Source organism: Panthera leo, chromosome A3 (genome assembly GCF_018350215.1).
Source record: "Panthera leo isolate Ple1 chromosome A3, P.leo_Ple1_pat1.1, whole genome shotgun sequence".
NCBI classification, from domain to species: domain Eukaryota; kingdom Metazoa; phylum Chordata; class Mammalia; order Carnivora; family Felidae; genus Panthera; species Panthera leo.
In genome coordinates, this window is record NC_056681.1 from 118,952,698 (window position 1) to 118,975,523 (window position 22,826).

A 22,826-nucleotide genomic window follows, 5' to 3' on the forward strand; every position below is an offset into this window, starting at 1 on the left:
AACACTGTTTATAAGAAAAAGTAGATTCCATATTACAGACACTGCTGCAAAGGAAACAGCTATCCTACTGGCACTTACCCAGAAAGCAGATCCTAGTAGGGGAAAAAAGTTTGTTTTTTGGTTTTTGTTTTTTTTAACATAATTGTCAAATCGGCTCGCATACAACACCCAGTGCTCATCCCAACAAGTGCCATCCTCAATGCCCATCACCCATTTTCCGCTCTCCCCCCTCCCAGAAAAAGTTTTATATGTCAATATTTACAGTGCAGAAGAGATAACAGAAAGGGGGGTAGAGCTGAAGGCAAAATAGGAGGTATCTGGGTTAATGACCTTCTTTAATGAAGTTGTAAAGCCCTAGTCATGGTTACCGAGAAGGCTCTGGAACTTCTTTCCACTTAAGTTTTAAGACATGTCAGCACCCCAGGTCAAAATTGTATGATACTACATTGCTTGAAAGCATTGGAATGTATTATATGACTTGCTACGGTCCTTTACAGTTTTTCCAATTCCAACTAGGCCAAATCCATTATGATTTCCTTCAGCAATCCATTCATTCTACATATGTTTAATGGGTTCTTAGTATGCACAACAGTACTGTGCTCAGGTCGTGGTGGTCCGTACAAGTCTAACCTTGGATATTACGTTCTAATAGGGAAACACACTAACAAATTCCATAAGGGAGCAGAGGGTGCTCTGACAGCACACTTAAGGGGAGAGGAGAGGGGCACCTGGGTGGCCAAGTTGGTTAAGTGTCCAACTTCAGCTCAGATCATAATCTCACCATTCGTGGGTTTGAGCCCTGCATCAGGCTCTGTGCTGATAGCTCGAAGCCCAGAGCCTGCTTCCGATTCTGTGTCTCCGGCTCTCTCTGCCCCTCCCCTGCATGTGCTCTGTCTCTCTCTCTCTCAAAAAATAAACATTTTGGTTTTTTTGAAAAGAGAAGAGAGGAGAGCTTAGGGAATGCTTCTCTGAGGAAGTAACATTTAAGACATGAAGATGAATATAAATGGGAAGGGAAGCTACATTCCTGGCAGAAGTAACAACGTTACTTAAAGATCTGAGAAGAGAAAAAAAAAAAAAAAAAAAAAATGGCAGGAGGGAGGAGACAGCTACTAATGCTGTCAGGGGCAGAGAGTGAGAGGCATGACATGGACATGAAGCTGAAGACCGGCAAGGACCATGACATTCAGAGTCATGTAGATCATGTTATGGACTGTTTGGATTTCATTCCAAGAGCAATGAGAGGACCGTAGTGGGTTTTAAGCAAAGGAGTGATGTGACCAGATGCACATTTTTTTTTTTAAAGATCACTATGAACCAGAGAAAAGACTATGAGGGAAAAGGGAATGTGGGCAAGCAACCAAATAAAGTAGTACCAGATTATAACCCCAAGTATAAACTAAATATTCATATTCAATATTAATATTGATATAAATAGTTGGATAAATATACAATGGGAAGAAAAGACAAATCTCCCGTACATAATTGCAAACAAATTATGTCACTACTCTGCCCTCAAGGAGGGAGGGCATAACTCTCCACTCTCAAGTGAGGGCTGTGCAGAGTGAGTTCCTTCCAAAGAGAGTAACCTTACAGCGAGAAATCTAACAAACACTACGTTGGTCAGGTGATCCAAATCAATATCAACAGTGAGTGACAAGTCATACTGATAGCACGTACTTATCACATGACGCAATGAAATGGCACTTCATCTAATGCTCTTCCTCCCCAAACCCCATAACCCTTACCTAATCATGAGAACATCAGACAAATCCTAAGTGAGGGACATTCTACAAAATACATAGCCAGAACTCCTCAAAACTATCCAGGTTACCAAAAACAAGGGAAGTCTGAGAAATCGTCACAGCCGAGAGGAGCCTAAGGAGACAGGACAACTAAATGAAATGTGAGCTCCTAGATGAGATCCTACAACAGAAAAAGAGCATTGGGTAGAAACTAAGAAGATCTGAGTACAGACCTCAGTTAATAATGTATAAATATTGGTTACTTGTGACAAATGTACCATACTAATCTAAGATGTTAATAGAGAAAACTGGGTATGAAGCATAGGGGAACTCTACTATCTTCACAATTCTTCTGTGAATCTATTCTAAAAGTATTCTAAAATAAAAAGATGACTTAAAGCGTACGTGGGAAGAGTGGTAATGGAACCACTCGTCTAGCTTTGCCTAAAAATGATAGAAGGTACAGGACCTAGTGATTCACTAGTTGGTGGGTGAGGTAGAGGAATCGAGAGTGAAAGCGACACAGAGAGCAAGGATGAAAGGTTACAGCCCAGATTTCAGGCTAGGAAAACTGGATGGGCAGGGGAGTCATTCACTGATAAGGGAGCAGCAGAGTAAAACCAGATTTGGAGGAAAGTTAACAACCAGCATTGACTGGAGGCTCATTACGTGTCAGGCCCTTCTCAAATTCCTATAATCATTTTGCACCATAGAGACTATTATTTGGCCCAAAGCCAACTAAAGAAATTAGAGTTTGGGATCAGGTTTCTATGTGCTCCAAAGCCCGCGCTCTTTCTACTACACAGTTCGTTCGGTGCACATTTACTTCATCTGGCAGCCCAAGCGCCACAAGCTACTGAAGTGGAGTGCATCAGCAGTGCGACCTCAGTAGTTACTCCTACTGCCCGGGCCTCATCTGCCAAAGACTAGCTCCATCTGAAGTTGTGTGTAAGAGGCGGGTGGAGATTTCATTAAAATGAAGACAATTAAGACACCACGAAAGGAACTGCATCAGCAAATAATGATGATGGTGGTGATGATGAAGATGAAGTAAAGAAGCGCAGGGAATTCTCTGGTTCCACTCCCGTGGAGAGGTCTCCTAAGGTAGAGGCAATTCCCCGAGGAGGGTACCGAGTCAAGGCGGCGGCCCTAGGATGCTCCCACGCACCTTGACCCCTAAGCCCCAAGTCTCGGCGAGACCCCCGGGGAAACGCCGGCCAGCCCGCCCGCCCAGGTCCACGCGGCACAAGGTGACACGGACCGCGCCTGCCCCTCAGCCGCCAGGGAGAGGCCGGGACGAGAAGGGAGAGGGACGTCCGCGGGGCCCCGCGCTACCTTGTACTTATCAAAGCCAGCCAGCTGCTCCGGGCTCACGTATTCGTAACCAGCCATGACGACCCGAACACCGAGCGCCCACTCGGCAGCGACTCTCCGCGACGAGGTGCGGAAACACGAGCACCACACCGGCAGAGCAAGGATGGGAAGGCTTGGGCAGGCAAAGGTGGTAGGAGAGCTGCGCTCCGCCCACCGCGCACGCGTAGCGGCCTCAGGCCACTTCCGCCGCCTCCCAGGGCGCAAGCGCAGCCTCCACCTCTCCCCGCCCGAGGTGGGGATCGCTAGCCTGCTCACGAGTTCCGCCCCCTCACGCCGTCGCAGTCCAATCAGCGTGGATCGGACAACACGAAGTCCCGCCTTCCAGGTCTTCTCGTCTCTTCATTCGCTAACGTCAAAATTGGTGAGCTGAAGTAAGGCGAGAGTGGAGGTAAAAGGTCAATTTCCCAGGGGGCCTTGCTCCTCCCTCCGGGGGTTGGGGCGGTTCTCTGGTTTCGTTAGGGTTGCGGTGGTGGTCTACGAACCAGTTCAGAAGTACCCAGGGAAGAGCCGTGACGTGAACTTGCCAGAGAAAGGGTGTGTGCCCGGCGCGCTGCGGCTCCCGGCAGGCTGTAGGAGCTCAGGGAGGTGATTGGACGTAGAGAAACCAGTGGGGAGCCTCGGGGAAGGCTTTTTCCGTCTGTAAAGTGGCGTGGAAGGGCGCTGGAGACGAACCCCTCAGACCTCTTCGCTCTCCGCTCTGTCAAACTGTTGCAAATTGAAATTGCTCACGTCTCCAACCAGATAAAAGCACTGGTCTCTGAGTCTCTAGGGATCTTTAAGTGCGTTTGCAGGAAGTGCATGCACGTAACTGGAGCCAAAAGTAGAAAGAACACTAGATCAATGGCTAGTGTGTATCAAGCTAATAATAAAATTTAATAATAGTAATAATTGCTCCCTTTTCTTTTTTTGAGCACCTTCTATAAGGGGAACTTTATATACATTATCACCAACCCCCATAACAAAACTATTAAGTGGAAGGCACTTTCCCTATTTCGCAAATTAGGAAATAAAAATTCAGATTACCTAACTTGACCAGGATCAGGCCATTAATTATACAGCTCGGGAGTGGTCAACCCAACACGAAATGAGGTTCTTCGTGTCGGAAACCACTACCTAAGAAAGATTCTCAGTCTCTGGGTCTCTGAAACAAGGGTGATTCTTTTAAGATCTCTTATGTTCCTTATATTAACTCGTTAAACATAATTATTGGGTGCTCAATCTATGCCAAGAACATTATTTTTATTTCTGCGTGTGTCTCATCTCACTTTCTAAAGTACAAGGTTCTTATGAGGTAATAGATATAAAGCATCTATCATCACACCTGATACATGGCAGATGATCAATAAACTTGAACATCATTTTCCTTCACTTGTCCTAAGGAAAGGACCTGTATCTTGTACACCTTAATTTTCCCTTGTCCTTATAGTCCAGTGCCTTGCAGATAATACATGGTCAATACCTTTCCTTGAATGAATGAGCAGCGATCTCTTTGCTATGCTGTGCAGTGCCTGCTTTGAGGACATTAGAAATGTGGATCTCCCTTTAATCTAGGAACAAAATTGCCTCTAATGAAAGGAAAACTATGAAACCACCTTCTTCGACGTGTAAAAGTATTTCCTTTGTGCATGTACTGTATTTAAATCCCTTCTGTGTACTGATAAGAAAACTGAATTGACAAGGTCTCTGCCCTAAATACGTGTTTTGGACAATGTATTAATCAGAGTGAGGCTACCGTCCCAAGTAATATGCTACAGATTTCATCTGCTGTGTGTTTCTTCTAATCACTATGAAGAGAAAAAAAAAAAAAATCTTCGCATCAAATGCTTGTTGATATAAGGCCTGTGCTTATCCATCACCCACTGACGCTTATCTGTCCTCTATCTCATACACTGACCACGCTTTCTGCTTTCCAAAATAATCATCATAGAAAATATTTGTGCTAGAAGCAATGTTACCACCTTTGTAATATAAACTGGAAAAAAAAAAGTGTTTTCATTCGTGGCATTCCTGCTTTATTTAGTTTTAAGTATGAGGGTGTCAGATAAATAGATACCTAGAAAATTGGAAGTTAAGGACTAACATAGTTAAAAACTCCAACATAAGTTATTAAAGCCATAAAAATGGCCGAGGTTTCCCAAGGAAGGTTATAAAAAGGTACTGATTTGGTTAGCATTTTAAAATAATTCTGATGCCTTATAGTAATAAGTTCTGTGATTTTCAAAGGAATTTGGTATCTCACTAGATCAGCTTAACAAGCCTGAGCCATGGGCCAGATAGTTGTTCTAATTGTACAGAACAGAACGGCAGAAGTATTCTATTACATCTCATGCAAAAATTACCCAGTTTGTGGTAAAATTGGAACAAGAGCACGGGTCATCAAATTTTTAAATAATTTTAAAATAATTTTTCCACTACACCTTGCTTCTACAAGTTACCACAGTAAGATATTTAAAAAGGGAAAATTCACAAGTCAGTTTTAAATCAAGGCTAGAGGGGATTAAAAAAAAGAACTAGGAAAGAACTGAACAGACTCATTAAATTGCTTATTGTTTCTTAAAAATAGAATTCCCTTGCTAGAGTGAACCTTCTCTAGTTAAGTTTTGTCTGCTTGGTTTTTGCTGTATTTCACATTTTTTAAAAACATAATCCTAAGTAAAAATGTGTAGAGAACTCTATTTGAATGGGTCATCAATCAATCATCACAGAAAAGATCTGTGCAACATACTGAGATTCAGTATAAGCTAATACTGCTTTGTACTTCCCACTCCCCAAGTCAGTAGAGGCTCTCTGCTGTTCTGTGACTTGTCATCCCACCTGCCTCCCAATGGTTTTCTGGTCATTTTTGTTCCCTTAACCTTTGAATACAAACTCAATTGTGTCCATAGTCATTCAAAACCCAGATAATCACTGTAAAGTTTCAACCTAGTGTCATATGAAGTAAGAATAAAATGACAGGGGCGCCTGTGTGGCTCAGTTGGTTGAGCGACCAACTTCGGCTCAGGTCATGATCTCATGGTTTGTGAGTTTGAGCCCCGCGTCGGGCTCTGTGCTGACAGCTCAGAGCCTGGAGCCTGCTTCCGATTCTGTCTCTCTCTCTCTCTCTCTCTCTCTCTCTCTCTCTGCCCCTCCCCCACTCACGCTCTGTCTCTCAGAAATAAATGTCAAAAAAAAAATTTTTTTTTTTTTTTTTTTTTTTTTTTTTTATTTTTGGGACAGAGAGAGACAGAGCATGAACGGGGGAGGGGCAGAGAGAGAGGGAGACACAGAATCGGAAACAGGCTCCAGGCTCCGAGCCATCAGCCCAGAGCCTGACGCGGGGCTCGAACTCACGGACCGCGAGATCGTGACCTGGCTGAAGTCGGACGCTTAACCGACTGCGCCATCCAGGCGCCCCAAAAAAATTTTTTTTTTAAAGAATAAAATGACAGGTCTAGTAATTTATTTACACTCTCTACATACTTACCATTCTTTGTTTTGGAGATGGTGATTATTCTTTTATAGCCATTATTCATGAGCATGGCTATTATACATAAAAGGAGAGTTATTTTAAAAAATTGATCTCAGGGGCACCTGGGTGGCTCAATGGGTTAAACATCCGACTCTTAGCTTCAGCTCGGGTCCTGATCTCACCCTTCGTGAGTTCAAGCCCTTCAATGGGCCCTGTGCTGACATTGCAGAGCCTGCTTGCAATTCTGTCTCCCTCTCTCTCTGCCCTTCCCCCTGCTCACTCTCTCGCTCTCGCTCTCTCTCTCTCTCTCTCAAAAATAAATAAACTTAAAAAAAAAAAAAAAAAACTGATCCCAGGCAGGAGCATCTGGCTGGCTCAGTCGGTGGAACATGCAACGCTTGTTCTCAGGGTCATGAGTTCAAGCCCTATGTTGGGTGTAGAGATTAAATATAAAATCTTTTTTAAAAATTGATCTCAGGCAAAATTTTATAGTGGGAAAACTCTTATTTTGAGCATTCTTGAAGTTCTGGCAATGACCCAGCATCTGATTTTCCAAGCAGAGAGTTGATACCCCTCCTACACAAACAGCCCCCCGCCCCATTGTTACCGCACTAGAATGGAAGCAGAACTCTAGGTGAATCAAGTACAAATCATTCAGATGGGTAGCCAGAGTGCCATCACCCCATCTCCTTATTCCTTTTTGCTTCATCTAATGCCAGGTCTGCAGATCTAACCAAATGTAACCACTATACTTTTCATTATTATTATTATTATTTCAATTTGAACATAGAGCCATACAAGACACCCCATTTTTGAGGAAGGATTATTTTTGTCTTCCTGAAACTTTGAGTCATTGGAGTTGAGATCAACAGTTATTTAGTTTTCCGTGGAAGAGAAAGATACTAGCAGAGAAACCTAAGAGGAGCAAGAGAGAAGGAAAGATTGCTGTAATCCATTTTCCTGTAAGAATCCCCAGAAATCTAGGGCAGGAGTTCAGGCAATAGTTGTCAACATAGATATCTACTGCATAGGGCTTTGAGATCTGCCTTGATATACCCAAGGCTGTGCCGCCTGCTAGACCAGAACTCTAGCAGAAGCTGGTTCTATTTTCAGGAAACAAGGCTTACAAATATGAAACAATGTGTAGAAATAGCAGTTCGTTATCTCCTCCTGTATCCTTGTTGCACTCCAGCCATGTGCCAAATACAGATACCATTATAGACCGTGGAGAAGCAAAATGGAATAAAACGTGGATGCCACACAAGCAATACATTATTACTGCATTCTGTGAATGACCAGTACCATCCAATGCCCTAGCTCTTCAAAGTTTCTCTCTTCCCGCCTCCCACCACACCCCCTTTAAAAAGTTCACTGTTAGGGGCACCTGGCTGGCTCAGTCGGTTAAGCGTCCGACTTCAGCTCAGGTCATGATCTCGTGGTCAGTGTGTTCGAGCCCCGCATCGGGCTCTGTGCTAACAGCTCGGAGCCTGGAGCCTGCTTCGGATTCTGTGTCTCCCTCTGTCTCTGCTCCTCCCCTACTCACTCACTCTCTGTCTCTCTGTCTCTCAAAAATGAATAAACGTTAAAAAAAAAAAAAAGAAAAAAGAAAAGTTCACTGTTAAAAGTTTGAGATATTTTGTTTCAGAGAATTGACTTGAAGATTGGAAACAAAGGGTTGGAACCAAAACTAAACTTTCTAAAAACTCTGAAATCTCATAGATGTTGATTTAACATTTAAATAAATAATCTAAGGGTGCCTCAGTCGGTTGAGTGTCTGACTTCGGCTCAGGTCATGATCTCACAGTTCATGGGTTCAAGCCCCACATCAGGCTCTGTGCTGACCGCTTGCTCTGAGCAAGCGGTCAGCACAGAGCCTGGAGCCTGCTTCAGATTCTGTGTTTCCTTCTGTCTCTGCCCCTCCCCCGCTCACGCTTTGTCTCACTCTGTTTCTCAAAACTAAATAAATGGAAAAAAATTTTAAATAAATAATCTAGAGGATGAGATACAGAAACAGCTCTTCAAGTGTACTAATGATACTATGATAGTCTTTCATAATGAAATTCTGTATCAGTTGGCATAAGCTGCAAGAAAATAAAAGGTTTTTTCTTTAATGTTTATTTATATTTGAGAGAGAGAGACAGAGACAGAGCATGAGTGGGGGAGAGGCAGAGAGAGAGACACACACACACAGAATCCGAACCAGGCTCCAGGCTCTAAGCTGTCAGCACAGAGCTGGACGCGGGGCTCGAACTACAAACCGTGAGATCATAACCTGCGCCGAAGTCGGACGATTAACCAACTGAGCCACCCAGGTGCCCCAAGAAAATAAAAGGTGAAGCAGATGTAAAAGTTATTTATCACCACATAACAGATCATGCAAAACCTAGTAGCTTAAAATAACAGCCATTTTATTTGCTTATAATTCTGTGGGTTAGCAATTTGGAGTGGGCTTAGCTGGGCTGTTTCAAGAGGGGGTAAGTAGGAGCTGCAAGGCCTTTCAAAGCCTAGGCTCAGAAATCACACAGTGTCACTTCTGTCTCATTCTCCTGGACAAAATGAATCACAAGGCCAGCCCAGATTCGTGGGAAGGAAAATAGATTTCACTTCTTGCAGAGAGAGAAGGAGACCCAGAATCCGAAGGAGGCTCCAGGCTCTGAGCTGTCAGCACAGAGCCCAACGCGGAGCTCGAACCCACAAACCGCGAGATCATGACCTGAGCCAAAGTCGGATGCTTAACCCCGACTGAGCCACACAGACGCCTCTAGATTTCACTTCTTAATGGATGGAATGACAAAGTCACCTGGCAAGGGGGCCTGCACAGAAGAATGGGAGGGCATTATTGCAATCATCTTTGCAAACACTCTACCACCCCAGATTAGCTACAATGAAGACGAGACAGTAAGTTAAGCTTCATCAGGAAAAGATTTCGAAACCACTAAATTGCATGTGAATTCTTTTAAGGTATTGATCAAAAAGAAGTCAAAACAAACTAAAACAGTAAAACCCCTTGTCCCAAGGCTTTAATTAACATAAGCTGTCTCTTGCTTCCAAATCTCCCACCCACTCTCAACCCTCTCCACTCTGGTTTCCAACCTCACCAGCTCTCCTGAAATGGTTGCCTCAGGGCTCCTCACTTTGTTGTTAAATCAGATAGACTCTTGAAGACTTCTTATCTGACTTTTCATCGGCTTACACTGCCTGCTGTCTTTCCTTGAAACATCTTCCTCCCATGATTACTCTGAATTCCGTTTTTATTCTGACTCCTCTTAACTCACACACACATACACACACACACACACACACACACACACACACACACGGGCTTGATCCCACTGTTTCTCTGCGCTTCTAGAGCATCCTGTGTGATGGGGCTCTTGAGCAAACGGCTAAGAAAGAATTCTTGAGACATCTTTGGTGCAAAAAGGTGATTTTATTAAAGCATGAGAACAGGACCTGCGGGCAGAAAGAGCTGCACTGGGGTTGTGAGGAGTGACTGATTATATACTTTTAAGTTGGTGGGGGTTAGGGATCGCGTAGGTCTCTAAGAAACTTGAAAGCAAGGCTTTTAGGACCTTGAGGGGCTAGCTACTGTTAAGATAAGGTTACTTTTAGTCTTTAATAAAACAAAACCATGAAGGAAGTAAGGCAGCCACGAGTTGCTTGAGGAAGGTCACGCTCTGCGTGTTTCAGGTGTCTATCAGTGGGCTGCAGGCTGTAAAGAGATTTAATTTCAGCTACATTTCTCTTGCCTTTGTTTCCCTCATCATTTCCCCCCCTGAACAACTTGGACCCTTAAATCTTTAAGGTTGTTGAAGGCAGAAGGTCTCATCTTTGGTAGTTTCTTCCTGCTGAATAGGGGCATAGAGATATTTCTACCTATGGGTCAAAGTTGGTCAGTTGAGAATTTAATAGGAGTTAGGAAAGGCTAAGGCAGATGTATCTAGAGTTGATAACATATGGGAGTTTCCTTGAGTAGAAAGGATCATCTGTTGGCTTGAAGTTATGGCAGTGAAGGAATCTTAGCACCAGGTGGAGAGACATGGGAGAAAACAGCAAAACACGATTAAAATAACAAAAAGAAACAGAAGCCCAAATAAGAGTCCTTTGGTAAATGGGGTGCCTGGGGTGGCACAGCCGGTTAAGCATCTGACTCCAGCTCAGGTCATGATCTCGCTGTTGGTGGGTTCGAGCCCCAAATCGGGCTCTGTGCTGACCCATCAGAGCCTGGAGCCTGCTTCAGATTCTGTGTCTCCCTCTATCTCTGTCCCTCCCCTGCTTGTGCTCTGTGTCTCTCTCTCTCAAAAATAAATAAACATTAAAACAATTAAAAATCAAAAAATTTACAAAAGAGTCCTTTGATAGTTGACAAAAATTTTCCTTTAGTCCAGGAGTTTAACCAATTATTAAGGGAAAGAGAGAGATAATTTAAAGAGCCAATTTGAGTATTTGTCAGTTAGAAACTCAGAACTATTTTTGTGATAATCTCGGATGTATATACAGCGTTCTGTTTTTATAAAGGCATAAGTTTTACCTCGTGCAGCAGTTAAAACATCTAATGCCATTTTATTTTGTAGAACTGTGTGATGCATTTGAGTTATTTTAGTGTTTTATAATATAATGTTATTTTGAGAGTCATTTAAGGCCTTGATTGTGTAATGAGTGGGGTTAACCATCACATGGACTCTGTTTTGCTTAGTAAGCAATCAGGTAATTAATAAGAGGCACTTTTATAGAAACAGGAAAAATACAGGTTAATGGTTGGAGCAAAATTATAAACTGAGTGAGTCTGAAGTGCCGCCAGTGAGAAGATTTCTAGATGTCAGGCTTGAAGCATCTTTGAAGTTTACCTCGAGTTGTCTAGCAAACAACAAACATTTAAAGACAATCAGAATTGGAATTTAACATCTGCAAAGGTGAGTTACTGGAACACAAATTTTCTAATAACCCTTATTTCTGAAGACAGCCAAATCAAGACTAATTCATTTGTAGAACAAGTCCACTTTTAACAAAGAAGGCCTAATTATTTACATAAGCTCAGCAAGAACAGCAATTGGGCCTGTGGATCTTTTAAAATTTGCTTTGCTGGAACTTTTGATAAGGAATCTAGATTGAACTTTAGTAGCCTCTCCAGGCCAGAAGCCAAGCCAAGTACTTGCCATCAGACATGCCTGCAGTACCTGTAGATTTGGGCAAATTCCTTCCGCGAGGTCCCCAAGATATCCTGCACCTGCCAGGAAGTGACATTCTTTACTTACCTGGTAAGGCTGCTGGGAACTCTACGAGCTATAAGCAAGGTACCAGAACAACTTTCCCAAGGGGCTTTATTGGCAGCAAGTTTCAGAAAGTCAACTTCAGTTCCCTAAAGCTGTCTGGTCACATCTGAGTCTATGAACGTCACCCTCAAATATGACATTCTAGTCAAAGCCTTGGTAAAATAACGAGTATTTCCAATGGTGTCCTATTACAAGAACAGGTTCTTACTGAACTTAGGCGAGCAAGTGTAATTGCCATGAAGGAGAGAATACTTACTGAGAGCTTTTGACTTTCTGAGGGTTCAGGTAGGTTCAGTTTGTTCACAAGTGAATACTTTATCACATTTCTGTATGTCATAGATATTTTAAGAGAAAATTTCCTTAATATGGAAGAGCAAACATTATAGAATCAGTAATATTTCCAACAAGAGCCACAAAAACTACAATCTTCCCTAATTTATTTAGTCCCATGTTACTAATTCTTGTTCAGTTTGAATGCAGCTTTTTAGTTCTGAAAATTTCTACCCATTTGTTTTATGATCTTAAAGATGTCAAATACCTGTTTGTCCTAAAAGTCCTTTTTATACATCTCCTTGAAGATGAAACACGTTTTGTTAGAGCATCAGAACAATAACTATAAATAGCAAAAGACTCAAAAATGGACATGGTTAACAATCTGATATGAGAGTTCATTATGATGCAATTAATAAGGAAATTCAGTTATTTCTGTGACACATAACACTTTGATAATTAGAATGTTAAGTGATAACCTCATAGCAAGCATATTAAAAATTTAGGAATTTTATATATTTATATATACCAAATATACATATATATATTTATTTATATATACCATATATATATTTATATATACCAAATATATATATATAGTATCTATATATCAAATATATAATATATATACATATTATATATATTTGAGCAGTTATAGCATTTACCCAAGCAATACAACCTAAGGTTTACCATTATTTGTTTGACAGGGCTTTCCAAGTACCATACCAAATAAAAAGGCCCAATTGGTCAAAAAGATTTCATCTACAATTCAAATTCTGGGAAGTTTGTTAAAACTTTAGAAAGTTATAAAGCACATCCTAAATAGAATTACACATCATTACAACCCTTAATTATTTATTTAGCCAAGACAGCAATAAGAAATTCTAAAGGGAAATATGTAGGTTTATATAGTCATTAGCAAAACCTAGCTCCTTTAGCATTGAGACGTTTTAATGAAGTAATCAAAGGCCTGATAAAGACAAAACATAAAGCTTTGATTTTCCCATAAGACAAAAGAGAAAAGACCTTTGTTTACATTTTTTAAAATCAAGAGCAGATCAACAATCCAAGAAAACTTTGTCTTTTTCACAGAGAGAAAAGCAGAATTTTAATCTTATACCAGTGTATTTTTAAAATCCATTCATTTCAATCTTAGTCCGTCCTAACTGCACATAAAATTCCTTTCCAAAGATTTCCCTTTATGAACCTTCTACAACTTTCCTTTGCATTTAGGTTTTGTCCCAAGCCATTTCTCTCCAAACAACCAGTCTCATTTAGGACTAAATTACTTACTTTTACCTGCAACGAAAATGTATTCCTTATTACAAGTGTCTTCTACTTTTCTACATACAGAGTTGCTTTCCTTATTTCCATCAGTCTTAATTACATTCAGCAGAATTTTAACTCTTAGAAACCTTAGACTCCGATGAAAACTAAGTAGTAACCAATCGTGAACTGTGACACCAGAATTTTTTAGATGGCAAATTTATGAATCAACTAAGCACAAAGCAGGTTTTCCAGCAGACCCAAATACCCTTAGTTTTTTCTGCAATAAGTCAAAAGCATAAACCTATGTTTAGTAATTAATGCTTTAACACCTTATCCTATTTGGAAAACACCTAGATGTCCAATGAATTTAACTTTAACTTATCAACCAAACAGAACCTTAAGGCTTCAGGTAGCCAAGAACTGAAAGCTGTCTTAACAATTACCCACGAAAATTCCTGAGACAGAGTTAGCCATCATTTTAAGTCGTCTTTTGGTTAACAAATTGCAACGGAGATAACACCAGTTTGTTTGGCCTTCAGTAAACCTAGGTAGAAAGAGTTTTACATATCTAATCCTGATAACTCTAAAGACATGTCTATCTTAATTAAGCCAACAAATTTAAATTAGTTTAAATACCGAATACATTCCACCTGTGTCCACTTAAAGTCAATCACTTTGTTCCCCATTGTTAATTTTTACTTGGGACATTGGCCAGGAAATCTAAAGTGGGCGGTGTAAGTCCAAGGGGGGTGCCCTTTGCTCCTTGACAGTGAGGGGAGGAGGAGGAGCTGATGGTGCCACAGGTATGGAAGATGCAGACTGTACCCAAGGTGGTGCAGAAACAGGAGGAGGGGTGGCGGGGCGGGGGGGGGGCCGAAGAGGAGAGGTGCAGCCAGGAAGCCTGGAGGTGGATAAAAGCCCAGAGGACAGAGAAAGACGTCTCCAAGTCCTAAAGCCCAGACAGATGAACAGGTGCAGACTTTTTTTTTCCCCCAACAAGTGGAAATGGCTAGTCTAGGTCAGACCACAGAATATAGGGAACTTCCCCAAAACAAAAGGAGTTTTGGCAGCTGCTTGAGAATATTCTTCAAAAATTTTTTACTGTTTATTTATTTTTGAGAGAGAGGGGGACAGGGCATGAGCAGGGGAGGGGTAGAGAGAGAGGGAGACACAGAATCCGAAGCAGGTTCCAGGCTCTGAGCTGTCAGCACAGAGCCCGACGTGGGGCTCAAACTCACGAACCTGAGATCGTGACCTGGGCCGAAGTAAGACACTTAACCAACTGAGCCACCCAGGTGCCCCCTTTTAAAAAAATTTTAATGTTTATTTATTTTTGAGAGAGAGAGGGACACAGCATGAGCAGGGGAGGGGTAGAGAGAGGGGGAGTAATATTCTTTAAAGTCTTCATCCTGAGGTAGGCCAACCAGAGACAATTGGCTCCAATTATCATAGTCATTAACCCAAGAAATGAGTGAGCCCCCACATACGGCTAGTATGACCTGAATCTATTAGGAAGGAGGAACAGTGAGAGAGAGTGTCAGAGCTTCATTAAGGATGGCCTTCATTAAGGATGGTCCAGCAACCTAGGTTTATTCAGAGGAGGCCTGTTTAGACAATCATCCAATATATCAGGAGGGAGTTTATCAGCCTGGTTAGTGGTGAAACACATTCTGCAAGAGGCCCTCCATTCTGGATCCTGATCTAGGGCCATGAAAGCCCGGACATAGGGTACCTCAGTCCATTCACCCTGTTTCCTGCAGAAGAGATCTGATAGATCTTATTAACACCATGCAGTGTTACAGAAGATCAGTCCCTTCCTAAATTTTGCAATCTGAATTGATTCCAGGGGGTTAAGAGGCAACCCAAGGGAGATTCCTTGGGGACTGAAGAAGATCCCATGTTTCTAGGAAAGTAGAGAAGTTCCATTACCAAAACTCCCCCCCCCAACTCCCCGGTGGAGTCCCACACAGGATGTGTCAGAGGTTCCTGGTGTCAAAGCGACCTGAGGCATCCCTCACACAAAATCACTATGATCACCGACTAGCCGCTAAGGGCCCCAGAGAAAGGATGCTAGCGTCCCTTCACTTCCCCATTGCACCCTAGGCTACAAATGGGTGCCTGGTGTATGGACCAAAATACCATGCCATGCCTTGAAAGCCATGCCGTAAAAGGCCGTGCTGTAAAGGCCATGCCTTAGTTTACCTTGTCTTGAGAAGCATGCCATGAAGGTCTTGCCTTCATTTCCCTGATGGCTGTGCCATTTTTAACCCATGGAAAATACTAGAAAAGTTTTACAAGGGGGAATTACCCAATTCTGTAATTTACATGTGGATAGAGGACATTGACAGAAAACAGTAAAGACAGAAATCCATCATGATCTAAGCGACATTCCAACACATACAGTCTTTATAGCCAACTTCCTTAGGAAATGGTCCCTGGTTGGGCTTTAATTCAATTGAGTACTGGTTTCAACTGGCTCCCAGTGGGGTCTCCTGGCCCAAAGGGGCTAGACCAGTGATGTGGAGGCGATCACATTAGACCAATATGGAGGAAACCTCACACAGGAGTCTTAAGATTGGCAGCCACTTAGGTGGCTGTCCTGTGCCCAAGACAGACGACTTTGTATAAGGACAGGAATAAAGAGAGGGCATCAAGTTTCTGGGTCTTATTACCATTCCGGCCAGGGTTACTAACTTCCAGCCAAAAGGCAGGCTTTCTCCTCCCTATACAGTAGCTAGAGGATTGCAGCTGAGCAATTGATGTTCCAATAAGACCATACTCCCTGAAAAGCCCCTGAAGTGAGAGTAAAGGAAGAAAAGAGAAACTCCTCACCAAGTTTGCACCAAGGCTCAGAGTCCAGATAAAAAGACTCAAAGCCCCACGTTCAGGCGCCAAATGATGGGGTTCTTGAGCAAACGGCTAAGAAAGAATTCTCGAGACATCTTTGGTGCAAAAAGGTGATTTTATTAAAGCACGGGGACAGGACCTGCGGGCAGAAAGAGCTGCACTGGGGTTGTGAGGAGTGACTGATTATATACTTTTAAGTTGGTGGGGGTTAGGGATCGCGTAGGTCTCTAAGAAACTTGAAAGCAAGGCTTTTAGGACCTTGAGGGGCTAGCTACTGTTAAGATAAGGTTACTTTTAGTCTTTAATAAAACAAAACCATGAAGGAAGTAAGGCAGCCACGAGTTGCTTGAGGAAGGTCACGCTCTGCGTGTTTCAGGTGTCTATCAGTGGGCTGCAGGCTGTAAAGAGATTTAATTTCAGCTACATTTCTCTTGCCTTTGTTTCCTTTCTCACTGTACATACCTCTTTCTTCACACTTACATGTTATAAATTCTCTATTTTTAATGTGTATTTATTTTTAAGTTTATTTCTTTATTTTGAGAGAAAGAGAGGGAGAGAGAGAGAGAGCAAGTGAGCCTGAGTGGGGGAGGGGTAGAGAGAATGGAAGAGAGAGTATCCTAAGCAGGCTCCATGCTGTCAGCGCAGAGCCTGACATAAGGCTTCAACCCATGAAACTGTGAGATCACGGCCTGAGCCGAAATCAAGAGTCAGACACTTAACCAACTGAGGCACCCAGGCACCCCCTAATGTTTATTTATTTTTGAGAGAGAGAGCACGAGCTGGGGAGGGACAGAGAGGGGGGTGGAACAGAGGATCCAAAGCGGGCTCTGGGGTGACAGCACAGAGCCTGACGCGGGGGCTCGGAAGTCACAAACTGCGAGATCGTGACCTGAGCCGAAGTCGGATGCTTAACCGACTGAGCCACCCAGGCGCCCCAGAAATTTTCTATTGTCTTATCTGTCTTACTGGATTCTGAGTGCCTTGAGGGTAAGGACCACAACTGTAAACCCCGGAACCTAGCATAATGCCTTGTACTCCACAAGTCCTCAGTAAGTACCCCCCCCCCCACCCCGCCTTGGTACTTTTATGGTTTTATTAACATAAACACAACGTGCATATGAGCTGTCTATTCACTTTTCTTCGTCGTGCAGCCTGGCATCAGGACTGGTGACTCTGATGGACAGTTGGGCTGTTCTTTCCACCATGGCTTCGCGGGTCTCCGGGGGGACACATTGTAGACAATCCCTGCACAGTGAGATTTGCTGCCCATCATCAGCACTTCAAGCTCCCTGGCGTTGTGGACTAGGAACTTCCAGAAGCCACTGGGCAGCACATGCTTGGCTTTCTTGATGCTCCCATAACCAGTGTTGGGCATCGACTTCTGGGTACCCTATTGTCAATGCCTCTGGGTTTCCACCAGTCGCACTTGATTTTGACAGATTCATCTGACTGGTGCCAGATGAACTTTTTGGTCCTCTTTTTAATGATCTCGGGCTTCACCAAAGGTCTGAGGGCAGCCGTGATGCCAAGTAGGAGATGGCTGCTCACCCCCAGTGAGCGGCGAGGAAGAGAGGGGCTTCGTTAAGCTTTCACTGAATTAAATGAACTGTGAGGGGATAAAGAAATATGTGTTGCTGTCACCAGGAAGTCCTATAAAACTCTTCATATTCATTACCCTAGTGACCCCACACTGGAAGAATATACTTCCAGGAAGTAAGCTGAAAGAAAAGAATCTTTATTGCCAAGATTTATAAAGAGCCATATTTATCACTGGAGGGGGAAAATGCAGGCAATCAAAATGTCCAGTGAATTAAGGACCCAAACTGTAAACAATGGTAAACCAATGTGGTAAAATATACAGTCATTAAAAAGAAAAGTGAATGGTTGCAAAAAAAAAAAAAAAAAAGGAGGAAAACGCAGAAAATAACAATTGTTGGCAAAGATGAGGAGAAACTGGAATTCTTGTGTGTGTTGCTGGTAGAATTACGAAATGATGCAGCACCTATGCAAAAATGTTGGACGGTTCCCCAAAAAGTTAACCATGGAGTTACCATATGACCCAGCAATTCCACTCCTGGGAATATACCCCAAAACCTGTACATGATGCTCACAGGAGCATTATTTATAATAACCAAAAAATGGAAATAACCTAAATGTCTTTCAACCGATGAATGGATGAACAAAATGTGTATATCCACACGGTGGGATATTATTCACCCACAAAAAGGAATGGCGGCCTGATCCGAGCTGCAACATGGATGAACCTTTAACCATTATGCTGTGTGAAAGAGGCCAGGCACAAAGAACCGTATATTGTATGGTTCCATTTGTATGAAATTTCCAGAACGGGTAAACCCATAGAGACAGAAAGTGGATTAGTGATTGCCAGGCAATGAGGGTGAGGAGGACAGAGAATAACTTCTAACAGACATGGGGTTTCTTTTGGGGTGATGAAAATGTTCTGGAATTAGATAGTGGTGGCACAACCTTGGGAATATATTAAAAACTATTGAAATGTGCCCTTTAAAATTCTATGTGAAGTGAATTTTCATCTCAATTTAAACAAGGTAAAACAGCATGGTATTTAAAAGAAAAGCACAAAATAACACATACAAACTTCTTCCAACCAAAAATGTATTGGTGACCAGTAGGGAAAGACAGAAGAATACCAGGAATTGGGTGTTTTATTATTTTATTTATTATTATTATTGGGCCTTTTATTATTTTGGTAGAGTTGCTTCAAATGTACTACCTTTAAAGACATATCTGCCAGAACATTATAGCAAAGCGTGCAGAGCTAACACCGTAGAACTGTAAAGTCCTACAATTTAGCATAAAACCATACAGTTCTAACATTTTATAAAGTGGGAAGGGATAAATAAAGGAATAAGGCTTGCAACTAAGGCAATAGGTAAAAAGCCAAGGGAGAATTAAGTAGGATAAAGCACTCTTGATAGGTTATTTTTAAAAATCCCATCTTTATACAGGCACAGCCTTTAAATTGTATGCAGTGCTAGAAATTTCATTTGAGAAATGAAAGCCTACGTATATATTACAAGAAATAATTCTCTCATGAAGAAGGTGCCTGTGGCTGGGGTCCCTGGCAGCCATGGTCACTGTCACCCTGGTCCTGCAGAAGAATTATTCCTTTTTTTTTTTCAAAAAATGTTTTATGTTTATTCATTTTTGAGAGACAGAGAGAGACAGAACGTGAGCAAGGATGGGGAGAGAGAGGGAGACACAGAATCCGAAGCAGGCTCCAGGCTCTGAGCTGTCAGCACAGAGCCCGATGCGGGGCTCGAACTCACAGACCGTGAGATCATGACCTGAGCCGAAGTCAGAAGCTCAACCGACTGAGCCACCCAGGTGCCCCTTGAGTGTTCTAAGAATACTTAGCTCTTCTAAATTTAGAAAAGTGTTTAAAAACACATGTAATAATGATGACTGTAAAAGTGCCACTCACCTGCTATAAAGAAAAAAATGTTTTAAGGAGATGGATATGATTGTCATTCTATAATTCATTTAGAAAATTATAAAAACACACACAAATGTAATAGAACTGCCCTACGACCCAGCAATAGCACCACTGGGAATTTATCCAAAGGGTACAGGAGTGCTGATGCATAGGGGCACATGTACCCCAATGTTAATAGCAGCACTTTCAACAATAGCCAAATTATGGAAAGAGCCTAAATGTCCATCAACTGATGAATGGATGAAGAAGATGTGGTTTATATATACAGTGGAATACTACTTGGCAGTGAGAAAGAATGAAATCATGCCATTTGCAGCAACGTGGATGGAACTGGAAGCTATTATACTGATTGAAATAAGTCAGTCAGAGAAAGACGGATATCATGTTTTCACTCATATGTGGATCTTGAGAAACTTAACAGAAGACCATGGGGGAAGGGAAGGGGGAAAAATCGTTACAAACAGAGAGGGAGGGAGGCAAACCATAAGTGACTCTTAAATGCAGAGAACAAGCTGAGGGTTGATGGGTGGGGGGAGAGGGGAAAATGGGTGATGGGCATTGAGGAGGGCACTTGTTGGGATGAGGACTGGGGGCTGTATATAAGTGACGAATCACAGGAATCTACCCCAAAACCAAGAGCACTCTGTACACCCTGTATGTTAGCTAATTTAACAGTACATTATATTAAAAAAATAAATTAAAAAATGTAATAAAGATTGTTATAAGAGTGCTGTGCTACTTTGAGAAGAGTGCTACTTAAGGGAATCGGTGTGATAAACATTCTGCAATGCTCTTAACAATGTTTTTAAACACATGCAATGGAGACAGTTGTAAGTGTGCTACGTGCCTGCTACTTTGACAAGAGTATCATTCCAGAGTCATTTGACTAACTTGAGAGAGAGGGAGTTTAGAAAAACGACCCCATTGAGTTTTATGAACTCCTGAGTTCATCTTCAGTTGTGCCTGCATGAATCTGACCCCAAACAGCATACCGTAGATTGAACTACAGTAAGAGACAGACCGTCACCAGGGCGCAAACTGACCACTAGGGGGCATATATGTAGCAGATCTGAAGAGCACTGTGCGCTGGTGAAAAGGGAACTGATGTGAAAAATACAATCCACGGTAGGTTGGGCAGATCTCATGACATGAACCAAACCAGTCAGTTGCCTGCTTACACAAAAATAGCAACATTTTCTATAGGATTTAAATTTTAAAAAATTTTTTAAATGTTTATTTCTGAGACAGAGACAGAGCATGAGTGGGGGAGGGGCAGAGAGCGAGGGAGACCCAGAATCCGAAGCAGGCTCCAGGCTCTGAGCTGTCAGCACAGAGCCCGACGGGGGGCTCAAACTCACAAACCGTGAGATCATAACCTGAGCCGAAGTTGGTCGCTCAACGAACTGAGCCACACAGGCGCCCCTGCAGTCTCATAACATAATATCACATGTCCAGATACAATCCAAAATTACTTGGCATATAAAAAAAATAGGAAATCTCAACTCACATGGGGAAAAAAAAGAAAAAAAACAACAATCAACAGGCACCAATGCTGAAATGACGTAGACGTTGGAATGATCAAAAATAAGACATTAAGGCAAGTATTTTAAAAATGTCGTATGAACATTGTTGAATGAGAAGATGAAAAGTCTCAGCAAAGACATAGAAAATATAAAGACCCAAATGGTAATGCCGTAATCATAATTTTTTTTAAATTACTGCATAGACTCTGTATTGGTTTCCTATTGCTTCTGTAACAAATTACTACAAACATAAGGGTTTAAAACAAAACAAACGTCATATCTTACAGTTATGAGGATCAGAAGTCTGAAGTGAATCTTGCAGGGTTAACATCAAGATGTCGGTAAGGCTGCATTTCTTCTGGAGGTTCGAGAGAAGAATCCATTTCCTTCCTTCTTCCAGCTTCTAGCGGCTGCCTGCGTTCTTTGGCTCGTGGTCCCTTTCTCCAGCTTCGAAGTGAATCACTCCAACCTCTGCTTCTGTTGTAGATCGTTTTGGTTTTTTTTTTGTCCCTCATATTCCTGTCGTCCTTTTATAAGGAAGTGTGTGATTACATTGGGCCCACCCATATAATCCAGGATAATTTTCCTGTCTCAACATCCTTAACTAAATCACACCTGTTATTCACAACAGAGAGGGGAAAAATTTGAAAACCTGAACACAGGTCTACGAAAAAATACAGAAAATAAAAGCCTAATATTTGGCATCAGAGTCCAAGAAAGAGAAGAGAAAGAACGTGGTGCAGATAAACTATTTGAAGAAATAATGGCTCAAATTTGATGGGACACATAAGGCTACGTATGGAAAAGGCTCAGTGAATCCAAAACAGGGCAAGCCTTAAAAAAAGGCCCAGCCTAGCCACCTTGTAACAGCTAAAAATTAAAGACAAAGAAAAAACCTTGAAAGCAGCCATAGAAATGATACATTAGTTACAAGGGAACAATAACCATGGATTTTTCATCAGAAACCATGAAGGCCAGAAAGAAGTGGAACAACATTTTTAAAGTACAGTTGACCTTTGAACAACTCAAGGGTTAGGGGTGCTGACCCCTAGCACAGTCCAAAATCCACATATACCGTTTGACTCCCCAGAAACTTAACCACAAATAGCCTACTGTTGAGGGCAAGCCTTATTGATAATATAAACAGTCAATTAACATATATTTTGTGTGTTGCATATATTATATACTACATTCTTATAATAAAGTAACTTAGAGAAAGTGAAATCTTGAGAAAATCATAAGAAAGGGAATGGAGGGGGATGGGTAAAAGGGGTGAAAGGGAATGGAAGGTACAGACTTCCAGGTATGGAATGAATAGGTCATGGGAATAAAAGGTAGAGCATAGGGCGACGTGAGGCTCGAACTCACGGACTACAAGCTCGTGACCTGAGCCGAAGTCGGACACTTAATTGACTGAACCACCCAGGATCATATATGCTCCAAAGATCATATAATTCAACTCCTTCATTGTATTGATGTGAAAGTGAGGTCTCTAGAAAGATGAAGTGATTGTCTTGAATCACAAGGTCGTGTAATCCTGTAGTTTAATATAATAACCACTTTTCCACTGTTATAGCTTCCTTGGCTTTTCTGAGCACGTGT

At 42.1% G+C, this 22,826-nt stretch overlaps 1 protein-coding gene across 2 annotated transcripts in view; it reads right to left on the reverse strand.

Annotated features, from left to right (window-relative positions):
- Positions 1-3,708, reverse strand: part of SELENOI (selenoprotein I) — a 40,249-nt gene extending 36,541 nt beyond the window's left edge. For both annotated transcript variants that reach the window (XM_042933488.1, XM_042933489.1), the window contains exon 1: positions 3,081-3,708. In XM_042933488.1, coding sequence (XP_042789422.1) covers positions 3,081-3,137 — 57 coding nt within the window. In that variant the 5' untranslated portion in view covers positions 3,138-3,708. The remainder of the gene's footprint in view (positions 1-3,080) is intronic.
- Between the last annotated feature and the right edge of the window lie 19,118 nt (positions 3,709-22,826).